The 13,877-nt window shown below is 45.9% G+C and overlaps 1 protein-coding gene across 2 annotated transcripts; it reads right to left on the bottom strand.

Moving 5' to 3' along the window:
- Window positions 1-502: 502 nt before the first annotated feature.
- Window positions 503-13,482, bottom strand: LOC120951914 (elongation of very long chain fatty acids protein 7-like). Of its 2 annotated transcripts, none has more exons than XM_040370918.2 (6): window positions 12,346-13,482; window positions 4,279-4,469; window positions 4,121-4,201; window positions 3,875-4,037; window positions 3,139-3,266; window positions 503-2,206 (listed from the first exon to the last, which is right to left on the bottom strand). In XM_040370918.2, the coding sequence occupies exons 1-6, from the start codon at window positions 12,485-12,487 to the stop codon at window positions 1,619-1,621; spliced, it is 1,293 nt and encodes a 430-aa protein (XP_040226852.2). In that variant the 5' UTR covers window positions 12,488-13,482; the 3' UTR covers window positions 503-1,618. The 2 variants fall into 2 exon arrangements, with proteins under 2 accessions (XP_040226852.2, XP_040226851.2); XM_040370917.2 differs by lacking the exon at window positions 12,346-13,482 and adding an exon at window positions 5,104-5,361.
- Between the last annotated feature and the right edge of the window lie 395 nt (window positions 13,483-13,877).

The raw sequence follows: 13,877 nt of genomic DNA, 5'->3' as shown, positions 1-13,877 counted from the left end.
ACGATTACAGAGCACCATTCATTGAGCAGTGGTTAACGAGCCTAATGAAGGCGTATTCTTGTGCATTCTGTGGCGTCTCAAGCACGAGAACTTGACAGAGGCTAGCGGTAGGCGGCACTTTGGCGCGGAAAGACGACGTTTCCTTTCGGATGGTTCAATCGAGCCGTAATTCCAGTGCCAGTAATCGTGCCGCTTTTCATGATTCCGTTGCATGATTGCTTCCTCCCTGAAGGAGGATATTGTATGCTGCAAAGGTGAACAGAATATAAGAGGTTTGTCCTGTTTGATAGTTATCGTGTTTTCAGTGTGGTGAGTTCTTTCTTGCATATTCGCGACGGACGAAAGGCGAAAAGTTACAAACTACAATAATTGATATTTCCTTACAGACTGATGTCAAAAAGTGCCCAAAGAAGGAGGATAGCTAAATCAACATCCTGACAATTGAACATAACAACCACAATTGCGGATGCGTTATACTGAAAGAACTATTAGTAATCATGTGTAAAGATTCATATAAAAATCTTAAATATTTCCCTTTATCAAGCTTGACGATATGTACAAGTGTTCCATTCTATCTGCAAGTACAACCAAAGGATGAAAAGATGGTACAAATTCTGATATTGCAACGAGAAGCCTTTTTTCGATGAAAAAATTGTACTACAAAACTCTCCTTGTACAGTGAAGACCCACCCATACAAGCATCGCAAAGCACGACGCAATATTCCAAATACAAAGCGCTTATGCAGTGCTGGTGCTGGCGAGCGATAAATTGCATCTCGCCCCAGCAGCAGGCTGGTTGGTAGGCGAAATGCAGAAAAGATGAACGAGTGTAAGCAGGAAGGAGGCTGTGTAATGGTCGGTAAGTGAAAAACACTTCAGACTCTAGACCAGAGTTCTGCACGTCCTTTGCACGCCGATTCCGGCCGTAGGCACGATTAAGAGGCTGAAGTGCAGCAACGACGACAAAATAATGCAAAAAAAAAAACGGAAAACATGTAAAGCCTTGTCTGGTCGGACGAGGCACAAGCGTCGTTACCTCTCCGCGTCGGCAGAACCTTTCGGTGAATCGAAGATAACAAGCCCTAAAAAGCGTCTTTTTCAGACTCTTTTCACCCACAAACTCTCACACACACACACACACACCAGTACAAGAACGTGACGCAATTATGAATGTGTTACTGCATTTTTTGTGTCTCTGTATTCTCTCACACTCACACAAAACACGGTTCGCTTATGCTAAATCTCCTTCATCCTTGCAACGCATCCACTTCAGTCCGTGGCGATGGCTCCACGTTTTGCTGCACAGGGGGTGGTGCGCATTATTTATACATTGATTGGGCTGTTTAGAGAAACCTGCGCGGGACCCCCGTAGAAACTGCTTTACTTCACGCGTACTGACTAACTTGCGGTGACCACTATCTCCTAGGTTTGGGGCGACTTGGGCTAGATTGTGTTGGTTTTGTCGTTTTTGTATGCTGTTTTTTGTTTTTATAAAAGAAAATGCGACTCACACACACACACACATACATTCATACATACACACATACAGTCACACACACGCAGACATGGAATTTCCTTCATTTTGTTTTCGCCCGACTTCGAAACGAGCTCGCTTGACTCATCCACTGGCAAGCTCGGCCAGCTGCGTTGACCCCGTTCGCGTTTCCTCGCCATGCTCCACCACTAGCCGTTGCCGTAGCCCGGTCGGCTCCTGTTGCTGTTTGGTTTGCGCTTCAGTGAACACATCCTCGGCGGTACTTCCCTCCACCTTCGACTCATCCGCTTCACACAGTGGCTCCTCAGCCAGCTTCTTCACCGATTCGAGTAGCTCCGTTCGGCTACTGTTGTTGTTAATGTCTTCCAAAGGTGCAGCGTCGGGTACGGCGGCTTCCAGCGACTCGGCCGGGATCCCACTTTGGTCAGCTTTGGTTGGCAGGGTTGGCAGGGTTGGCACTTCGCCGGCTGGCAGGTCCTGCACACCGGACGCTTCCTGCGCCGCTGGTTCGATCGATGGTGTGGCGGCCGTGCTGGCGGCCTTCGCGGCGGCCGATTTCGATTTGCGCTTGTAGCTCTCGATGTAGAAGTTCATGAACAGGGCCAGAAAGATGGACGCATTGATCAGCAGCAGCGTGGTGATGAAGCGCGGGAACGGACAGCCCGTGGCGAGTGCGTTGATGCAGTGCGCAATGCAGATGATAAATTGAATCTGAGGTTTTTGCAAAGAAACATTCAAAGAGAGAAGCGTTAGATTTAAGAGTGTGAGGGAGCTTTCATATGACTATTGCTTTAAATTTAAGCATACCAAACTAAGGTACTTTATTATGTTTTTATTCAAATATTTCCCAGAAGATTTGGATATTATGCCATAAATCTGGTCTTTTTTAGCTCAAAAAGCTAGCGCAGAAAAGGTATTTTTGATTTTGTATCTAAACATGAAAGAATATTTGATTGTCTAACAAGATTTAACGTTAAAATTGAAGTTTGAATGCCATCACTTTGAATGTGTCATCAAACACTGTCAACACATCGTACATTCCAAGCAAATAATGATGTTAATTTCCATCAAAAAAAGGATTGAGTCAGAAAGCTATTGATACCAAACCAGGATAATAAACATTTCAAACATCGTTTTCACTCAAAACTTCTGACTTTTGGTACCTTTTTTGTTAACCTAATTCATTAAGTGACAGTAGCTCAAAATTCATTACCCAATAAAACGCGCAAGTACACAGCTAATAAAACAAAACCATTCTATTGGCCATTAAACAGCCCGTGTGGCCCGAAAGGCACAAACCATCGATTAGCAGACGCAGCAAGAAGGCTTCCCCTAATATCACTTGAGGGAGTTTTATAATGTGCTAATAAACACGCCCCGGTGAACGCGGGCGGCTTGCACGGTTGTTAAAACCCCAGCACCAGCACCACAGAATCAAACGAGCAGCACATTAAATCTTTTTATCCCGCCAATCATGCAATCAACAGCTAATTCCTTTCGAACAAACAAAAAAAGAAAGAAAAGAACCCCCAGGAACGGGTGGTTTTGTCCTAATGTTGCCTTACCAGTGAGGCAATAAATTTGCTCCGTTTTGAATGTTCCCCCTTTTCCCCGTGCATCCCCCATCCTTGGCTTTGACTTACAATTTGAACTTCCGTCATGTATTTTTTCCACCAGATATCGCGATATCCCATCGCCGACAGCATGTAGTAGAAGTACATCAGCACGTGGACGAAGTTGTTAATCACGTTCGGCAGCGTCGCATTACCACCTGAAAGAGAGAAGGAAAATAGAATGCGAGAGATTAATGCGAAAGCTCGGGCTAGGTGTGCGCGCAATACAAATCGGTAAATCGTTCTTTCGGTGAACCGCACTGAAACACAAAAGACTTTCGCTCGAATGCGCTCGAGCCATAGAAGCAGAAAGCAGATTGGGGAAAAAAAGCTCCAACTCCGCAGCACAGATGAGCAGCACCTCCAACGTGCCCCTGGAGTGTTGACGTTGATTGCTTTTGACAGCCGGAAACTAAACAGCGGTGGGGGTAGGGGGGGAATGGGACGCCTTTTGCCTTGTTTCATAATCAATTTTCCATCTCATTGCCCGCCTATATCCTCGCACCGAAACCAATAAAACCTTACAGGTTAAATCGTGCGTGATGGAACATTTTCAATTATTCAATTGGCGGGAATAATAAATAATGTTCCCGGTGGTTTGTGTCCGCGCGCTTTTGTTACGATTATGGACCGGAAATTATGTGTGTGTGTGTGTGTGTGTGGGGGGGGGGGAGTATTCTTTTTTTTAACTGTCTTTTACATTTTCATTGGCTTATTGGGTGGCGACCACCTACCAGGATGCGGCATGCCACACGATTCAACCTACCGGCAATGAATTTTGTCAGTATCCACGCCTCGATCGGTGTGAGCGAGTGATGGTAGACGTGCAGGTCGGTAATTTGTGACTGCTTCTTGCGGAGCACGAAGAACACCGTATCGGCAAACTCGGACAGCTTCGAGAGATAGTACACGTAGCAGAGGTTGAACATCTGGAGGGATGGGATTAAATCGATAGTAGCAACACTGAGTCTTGTTTTGCGTATTTTCGCGTTTACAGAGCGCACTGACTTACCCTTCTCGAAAGCGGACTGTCGCTGTAATCCACCGTTTGGCACGTCAGACTGTATCCCCTCACCCAACCGGCCATCAGGTGCTAGAGATGGGAAAGCAATGGGATAGGAAAGTTAGCTTCATCAACGGCTCAGCAACTGTAAACTCGCTCGATCTTACCTCGTAGAACATGTAGCCACTGAGGAGCACCTGAAACAGGTTGTAGAAGATGATTACTCGGCGCAAGTCCATCGGCTTCCGGTCGCGCATGTACATCGGACCGATCAGGAGAACCCACAGCAGGTAGCAGATGATCATACCGAGCGTCGGCAGTGGATTGTCCATGAAGGGAAGCTGTTTCGCTCGGGGATCTGAAAGAGAAAGGCAAGAAGGTATAAGTTAATCGAACTAACCACCAGGGAATCATTCAATGCATTCTATCTTTCTTATTATGACGACCTAAAGCTGGAGATTCAGCTCACAATCAGCTGAAATGAGTTATATCAAGGTGAGTTTTTCCATCATCTTGCTGTCTGATCGTTCATCCTTCAACATATTATGCTAGCAAAACAAAAGAAAAACTATTCACTTTTAAATGTCAAACAGCAACATTCGTTCCCGAACACGCCTCAAAACATGTCATGCCTTGAAATCTAACATCTATTCTATCTCACGAGGACTAGCGGATTCAAACAAGCTGACAATGTTTTTCGATAAAAAAATGAACCTTTCTCACCATGCTGCACATTCTTTTGTGGTGTTCGTTTAACAAATCGACACTAGTAACACTTCTATCTAAACCCTCCCATTCACGATACACGTTGCTCTTCACTTGGTTGCTCGATCTAACACCGTCCGAATGTCCTTCACCCAACTCCACCCGATCATTAATCATTTCGCGGGGTAGCGCGTCGAGGACGGTGACGAGACCGTCAACTTGGTGACCCTTAAGCAGTCTCCCTATCGTAGACATTCACCCTTCTTCATCACCATGTAGATACCCACCGGCAATCAGTTCGACCAGCGCGCGCCACCAGTGAGCGATCAGCGACGAGATGGAGCTTCCCCGAAAGTAGTCATCCATCGTGAGCAGTACCTCCGACTTGATCATATCAACTGGCGCGTACATTTCAGCCGAAGACGCAATAAGATGCGTCGTGGAAGCCATTTCGTTTGAACTAAGACACAGTTTAATACCAATCACTGCTGTTCACGCTGCACGAAAACACGATCCTTACGCTTCTACCAAGCACGGTGCACTGGATCCTTTGCTCACCGTGCGTAAGAACTTATTATAGTGAGTGCCAAACTTTTCGTACACCACCGCCTGGTTAGAACAAACCGAAACCCCCTACTACTACTACTACAACTACCACAAACATTTGACTCATCATCAGCCGGCCCGGAAACGGCATTGCGTAACGCTCACGTTCACCACCACTCCAAACACACCGGCAAACTGGACACGCAAAGGAAAATCGTCGTTGGCTTTCCTTGCTCCAGATACCGCCCAACAACCAAAACAAACCCCAAGCTGAACCCTTGGCTGGTGTTGAAGCTTTCGCAAGCTTTCTACCCTTGCGCTTGGTTTGGATCGGTTTGGGCTTGAACTTGGGCTTGAATGTGCGGCGTGTACTCGCATTCTCAAGTGCGTTCCAACGATCACCACTAACTTCATTATCACGTGTTTAGCTATACCTGTATAGGCCACGATCGATCGAGTGGAAAATAGAAAACATAACCACCATACTATACCCCACCAACGCTTCTTTTTGGGGGTGATTCCGGTTGAACGCATCGGTACGATGGTGGGGGCTACGCAGACGGTCAGAATGAAACCCCTTATGCTAATCCAAATGCACTGACGAACGTCACACCGTTGAGCTCTACGGTGCGGCGGCTCTTGAGCTGCCACCGCCGGTTAAATGTGAAACCAATGCGTTCGGCAAACTATTTCGCAACGAGCCACGTTTAGTGGACGGTGAAGCGTTCGGTCGTAAAGCTTACTCACTGCTGCTGCTGCTGCTGCTGCTGCAGAAAAACGGTTTCAATTTGTTAGGTCGTAGTGTTTTACGGTGGATGGAAGTGTTTGGACGTTTTACGGTGTGCAATTGAGCTGTAGCAAATTAATGCATCATAAACTGATTAAGATCGACTATCTGATCTTGTGGTGAGTGTTCGTATAGAGAAGATCAAATTCAATGCAGGATTTATTGAATGTTCCATTCAACTTCATATACCTTTGATGGGTTTAAAGAATGCCTTTCAGTGCAGGCCGACGTGCTCACAGCTGCTATGAAATCAAATCAAAGCTCATGATTGATTGCAATGGCTCTGTTTCTCTGCCCCTGGTGCCGGTGAGCGTCAGTGATGACGTTAGCTCGTGCAACACCTTTATCACCCGGTGCAACTCTCTCTCTCTCTGAGTTGCTGAGGGACTTAATCGGCTTTATACTTCATCTGTGAGGAAAATTACCCAGTTGCAGCCGTCCTAATGTTGGTGTTGATGTTCTCAGAAACAATCACAGATTGGTTTGAGGCAAATGTCAGGGATTAATAAATACCGATGCAACAAATCCGATTGACTGCTTTTGTTTGCAAGAAAAATGAAATTTTAATAGTATTGAAGGGCCATTTGTGTTTGGATCAAACTCATGGTAGGAAACATATTGCGAAGGCATGAACTTTGTATGATTCGTTTCAAGGGCTGTACTGTAATATTGTAATCTCAAATAACTGAACCATCACCTTCGTTACAATGTACATGTTCTTTGAGAAGCATCAAGCCATACCCATAAACATCCGAGAAGTAGAAAGACAAACGGTTAAATTGGATGGTTAAATATTATCATTGATGAATCTTTGTTGCGCTTAGCATACAACCAAACAATCATTTTGAGTGCATACGTAAAATATAAAAAAATTGATTGTTTTGCTACTAGGAAATCAGAAATGAAGTGTAATAATCCGCTAAAAGTTTTACTCATTTTTGAATTAACTAAGAAATATAAATAAAATATAAAATGTTAATTGAATATCTTTATTTATATCCCATTTAATCATGTTAAATTTTCCTTCCATCAACGCCTACTAAGCGCAATTACAATATTCTCAGACACCTAGCAGCTTCCACATGGATCAACACACGCAGAGCAGGAAGCGATCGAGTACTAACATCAAAACCGCAAACAACCACGTGCTCATACGCATTTACCGGATCAAGTACCGCCGGTCTGATCAACGTCAGTCATGTGCGCACACACACACACACATAGACAGTCACATCAACCTGCCAACCACATGGAGGAGCAATGAAGGAACCGTACCGTAATTGACCCAGCCCCATCGGTGTACGGTGGTAATGATCATGAAACCGAGAGTGTGCAGCACGTACTTTAACCGCACAGCGCGAAAACCGGATTGTCGGTAAGTGTGTTTGCTATTACGCAGATTTGATCTGCTCCCCTCCATGCACTCCCTTCCCAACCAAAGCTGCCGGTATTTCAAATTCAAGTGCAATATCATCATGTACCGCCCCTTTCGGTTTCGGGGTACAAGCGCACCCGATAGGTCTGCACTTTTAGGGCTTTTGCAACACACGGTTGAATGGGTTTTCGGAGTGTTTCGAACGGCCAAGCGCCGACAGCAAACACACGACGAAACGGTACATTCCATCTCCGAGACGCTCGTAATCGCGGTGGAAGATCGATTTTACTTTCATTCATTCACCGGCCACCCTGGCCAGCTAGACGTCTGTTGCGGTGTTATGCTGAATGCACAGCATAAAGCAGAGGGAGCGAGAGCGAAACGGGGCTATAGTAAACAGCGAAACCAGCGTACCGCGTCATCCAGCGCCCGCGGCCATGCGTTCGAACTGTCGTTGCGCAATTTGATCGACGCGCGAGAGAGACGGACAGCCTCCGCTTAGACAGTGCGCGAGCGCGCGCGCTCGAACGAAAGACTCCAACGTGCGTAGCAGCAACGAACGCCGTGCTTTTTGGACACCCGAGCGTGCGGGGTCATACTGCGCAACCAGCGCATCTTGCCAGTCTAACGGTCATGAACAAATTATGCTTCAACCGTAAGTTTGCACTATTACGGACAATAAGTGCTGCTCGATGGTCACCGCTTCAAGTGCACCTCGATGTGCAGTACGGCCGTCTGGACAATTGTGAAGGTCAGTACGCGCAGACGAAAACGGTCCTCGATGGGTTCAAGGCAGCTTGTTATTGAACGCACACAAAACAGATACACACGAACATACATATCTTCATATACGCAAGACAGTTTGGCGCAAAGACATTTAAAATGCGCACACGTGCGGTGTCCAGACACCGTTTGGCCCATCTCATTACACAATTGGCTCAGATGGTGCGAGTAAAGGTGGTTTCTTCTTCTTCTCTTTCACTGTAAGCTGGTGAGAAACACGGCTGCGATTACGTTTTGCCGTGGTCGTGGTTTGCGATTGTTCAGATCGAGATCATGCTATGTCTAGTCCCAATGATCAATGCTCAACTCGACCGGCTAGTTCATATAAAACCCTTATTTCTCTCTGCCTGCCATTTCTGCAGGCTGTTTAGCTTTTGTTTTAGCGACAGTCAAAAGGCATGAGCAGTACAGGTTTTAGTGCACGCGTTTCTAGTTTTGGTGTTAAATATGATATCCCCTTGTATCGAACGGTTCCTGCCCTCCTGCCGTCAACCATCCAGCCGATCCCGGCTTGTGGCAGAGAAAGTGAACGAGTTTTTAAGCGCTGGCCCACTTAAAAGAAGGGAAAAGTCGATTAGGTTTATTAGTCGTACGTCAGTTGGCCAAAAAATATAGGTTTGCAGTACCAGTGGTTACACAATGGGCAGTGTTTGCCGATAAAAAAAATCGATCATTATCTAACATAAATTTAAAAGCATGGTGTATTTGCTTTTAAAATTAATATGAACATTTAACACTAGAAAGCCAACATGATAGGGGTAGCTAGGCATGTAAGAACGTCGATTTCAACACATAAACTTATTGTATGGTGATGAAATGTAACCTAAGGCAGGGTAACCATTATCATAAGTTCAATGGCAGCGTTTCTGAAGAAACAGATGGCTGGTGCCGTTAAGCTTAGCTCATTACCATCATCATCACCATCATCATCATCATCACCACGATCATCATCTCTTTCTTCATATTGCATTAATAAGATGACGACAGCGTGTTGTTTTATTGCACTGTAAAACGGAAATGATGTTTAAACGTAAAAGCATTTCATTATTGAACAGTAACGGTGCACTTTACTAATTGAAGAGAACAGTGCGAACAATGTCGTTGCAGGTGAAATGATAACTAAAAATCAAATTTGAATTCATTTTGAAAATGTAAAAGAGGACCGAAAAATACATATCTAGCCCAAGGCATAACAACACATTTGTTGTTGTCGGTGTCAGTTACAACACAACACACAAGCATTTCGAAACGAGCACACCCTTATCTACGCGGCAGCATGCGCTGCGGTGCGGACAACCTGCTGATACCTAACGACCTGAAGCATCATCCTCGTCCACGTCCAAAATTTGAATTCCAGTTCTTCGATAGAGGAACATTACTTTGTAGGCGCCCTTCGGGGGCCCTTCGCGTCGCCTCGCTGCGAACGGGTTCTGTTGAAACGACCCGTTCCATATTGGTGTGTATGCATATTTTGCCGCAGTTGCAGTTTGATGGTCGTTGCTTACATCATTTCGTTTATTTTCTTTTTTTTTCTTTCTGCCCCGTATGCAATCTGTATCGAACAAACATGCCTCCTATTTTTTAATCAGGCCAAAACTCAAACATACTGTGCCCTTTTTTCCTCTTCGATTTGGTATCGATTTTGCTACACTTCTGCTTGATTGCTGTTGGAGGAGTAAGTGGCTGACTTGGCTAAGGTCTAGAAGAAAGAAAAGGGAAGAAAAACCTGCCCACACAGCAACATATTTCCTCTACCATGCGCCCCACCCACCAATGGACTGTTGGACACACAGTCGCCACAGTGGGCCAACGATTTCGAAGGTTTTCATTTCAAAGAAAGGAATGAAAAAGGGAGGAAAAACAAATTATAAAAACACATCTTAGAGTAGGGGTTTTTTAGTTGTTCGTCTTTCCTTTCAACAGCCGTAGACGACCCAAGCTGAACGCATATCTTCGAAAAAAACGCGTGTGCTGTAACGCATGGCACTCGCAACATGCCCGCACGCAACGCGGGTCTCGCGATGCTCACCTCTATGACGATGCAACGGACCTCAAAGAGATACCAGAGAGAGAGCGAGAGATAGAGACAGAGGGAGATTGAGAAAGAGAGACAGGTAGGGAAGTTTGATTTTCTTTTCTGGGTGAAGGTCGCCCCCGGTGAGATAACGGCCAAAGCTGGTGCGTTGGAAGCTGGTGGCGTCGTGGTCCGCTCGCACGGGGCTTGATCGCTTCCTGGGTGCTACTACGATCGCGCTTTGTTGGTAATAAATTGACCATTTAGTCGATTGCTTTACGGTCGGAGCTGTGATGTGTGAACCCGCCTGCGAGGGAGGAGTCCCTTACGATGCAACGCTTTTGATGTTGAGGTATGCAAAGACCATTTTGAAGGGGGACAGATGGAGGGTGACTTGTTTTGCTGTGGGGCGTCAACAGTTGCATCAACTTGTTCATCGTTTGATTCGGAGCGGGTTTGGAATTAGATTTACAAATTTAGTCCTGCTTTGGTAACGTTGGTGATTAGCATGGACTTTTATCGGGTGTTCAGGGTACGTTTTGAAGGTTTAATTATAGCAACTCTTACTCAAATTACATTGGATTATAATTGTAAAAAAACAATACTTCACTGAATGCAAAATCAAACAATCTTCTTCATCGCAGATGAGTTGACGGCGAATACATTCTTTTACACGCCATGATTTACAAACAACAAGGAAGCAAAAGAGGGTTAAAATCCTCTAAAACTATCTAAAACCTTAATTATGCCGCTTAATCCACCAGTCGAAAATACACCATCTTTAGCTTATTACTTCCTAACCAAGCAATTGTACATTAATTGACGAAAATTAGTCACTCTAAATGATGCTTTGTTGTGCGTAATTACAGTAACGTACGCACTAGTGGCGTGATTGCTCATCTTCTCAGTACACAATCGGTACAAAAAGCTCAGGAAGTGTTTTGCATGATCTTCAGCAAGTAAGATCTTTAATGTGAACCTCCCTCTACGCTACAACAGTCTACTGCTGTGTTACTGCACGACTATAAAGGCACTTTAACGCATCGGTGCTGCTGAAGGCTTCGCCCAAGACATAAATCGCTTCGGATTGCTTTGGTCGGCGCAGCACAAGATCGACTGCACGGGGGTTTTTACGATTTCTAATCACTAGGCCCACCCTTTACCACCTTCAGCGTCTTGATGCAGAGGTTTGGTTCCGTGTACGTATTTATTGGCACAGGGACACGATGAAGGCAATTTTCTAAACCTTTTTCTAAACCTCGGAAAAGTGTTGTAGATCAGTAAGGTTTTGAGGCGATGGTGTTCGCGATTTAGGTCAAGTTTAGCTGTTTAGGGTGTGAAAATGTACTTGAAATGAGATTTGTTTTTTGAAGGAGAGAGAAATCTTAGGATGCTCTTAGTAATCTACACCATTTCGTCAAATCAATGGAAATGAGGATGCGTCAATGGCGTTTCTCAAACTTCGACCACTTTCCGAGGGAAGTGAAAAGATGGCATATTTTATTTTACATCTGACCATCCAAGTCCGAATAAAATTAACCCTCTTCGCAATTTCTTGTCGGCCACAGCTCGGTGTGATAAAATATTCAACATCCCAGCGCTTACAGCCCAGATGGCCCAGCCCAAAACGGGTTCTTGCTACGATACAAAAAGGGCATTTCTATTTCGAGCGGAATCTCCACGATCGCTATTCTTTCTCATTCTTTCTCGAAATCTTGAGATCAACTTCCATAAACGAATCGCTCACAGCAACGTCCATGCGCTCGAGCACCGTTCAGTAAAGTTCAAAGTGCATTGCCGCCCGGGTTTGAGGTAGAAAGAAGCTTGCGCTTGTAAGGTGGTAGCCTTCATCAGTCCCTCACGCTTCTACTTCGGACTTCAAACAATATAATTTACTTAGCCACACTGTTCCTAACACCGCAGAGCGCACACACCACTGCAGGACCAGTCGGGTACAGGAAGGTCGGGTTGATAATTACAGCTTTGAGTACAATCCATCCTAGATCGTTGACGACGTGACTTACCGGCGATCAGCTCCTCCACGATCAGCCAGTAGCGGTCGATCAGGCCGGTCCAGTTACGCTCCGCATTGTACTCGTCCACTGCCATGCGGAAGACGAACGACGTGCCGGAGTAGAAGTCGGTAAAGTTGTCCGCGACACTCATTTTCGGTATTGGGTGTTTGTATCAGCAGTAACTTCGAAATCAGCACAGATCAGCAGTGACGTGTGACGTGGCGCTCCAGCTAGCGAAGGGCTTCTTCCGGAGCGTGAAACCTCCACTTCGCGGAATCTCACTTTTATTCCTCCAAAACAGTGTTCACCAATTTAGGAAGATTCCGTCGGAGGCGTTCGTTATCACAACCGTCCTTCGATCACTCGATCGAAGGGAAGGAATACACTTGCACTTATAATTCTGGGCAGCATATAGACTTACGGTGGCCTATATCGTGGCTGATAACACTAGAAATGAGGTACTGATCTTGCTACATCAAATCCATTCCATCCGCATTCGTGCCGAGCTGGACATTTTTCGCTTGGTCCGTCCGGGGAGCTGGATTGTTGGAGCTTACGATCACTGATCATGCACTGGATTGGTTTTCCTTATTCCGCAACACATAGAAACCACCTCCCTATACGACCGATAAGCGCATGCTAGAACTGCTACGACGGAACTGCTTCTCTCTCCAGACAAACCAACGACTCGCGACCGTCCCACACGACAAAGCACCAGCAACTGACCGACTTCGTACTGTCCGCGACTCCTTCGGGTGGGCTAGCTTGTCCGAAAAAAAATGACTGTGTGAGCCTACCCACTTGTCATACGGAAAATTTGGCAGTTCCCCTCTTGCTCACTCTTGCTGGCCCAACACACTCACACACACACAGCCCCACGAAACGGATGCGGTAACAGTGCGCTCGGGCTGATCTTGCGACAGATGTACACGATCGATGACTATTTGCTGGTGCAAAAGATTCCTTCGAACGCACACACAACCGCCGCCCGAAGTTCGGTGGCAAACAACTGGGGAGGGGGTGGGGAGCTGTTGGAACAATGTGACAAACCACAAAAAGCTTTCGCGAAGTCTTTCAACTCCCTCCCGTTTGATTTCTTCGCGAGCGAAAGAGGGGGATTGTTACACACAAACGCACACGCACACACTGCCCGATCAAAGCGGACCCAATAGACAAATATGCGCGATTTGATGATCTTCGCCCGAGATGCCGAAGCGAAAGCTTGCGGCGAGAGATGGAATAGATCGTTAGATGATCGTGAGTTAGAAGGAGAGAGACTGAAGGCATTAGAGCTTCGTGAGATAAAGCGCCAGTGCGCTCAAGTTCAGCAGTGTCCTTCGGTGACAGTAGTGTAACCGTAGTGGACAGGGGACGGCAGTGATGTTGGTAGTGTTGGTAGGTTGCAGGTTGTGGGCAATCATTAGGCAACCGCCCGCAAGCACACGGTCAAAGCGGTATGCTGATCGTGCCTATCGTGACTTCATCCCTGGCCGGTCTGATTGATCAGTCTCTATCAACCAGAACGCAACACATACGCATAC

The sequence above is a fragment of the Anopheles coluzzii genome, chromosome 2 (assembly GCF_943734685.1).
Source record: "Anopheles coluzzii chromosome 2, AcolN3, whole genome shotgun sequence".
In the NCBI taxonomy this organism is placed as follows: domain Eukaryota; kingdom Metazoa; phylum Arthropoda; class Insecta; order Diptera; family Culicidae; genus Anopheles; species Anopheles coluzzii.
This window is presented reverse-complemented; position numbering and strand designations above follow the sequence as displayed.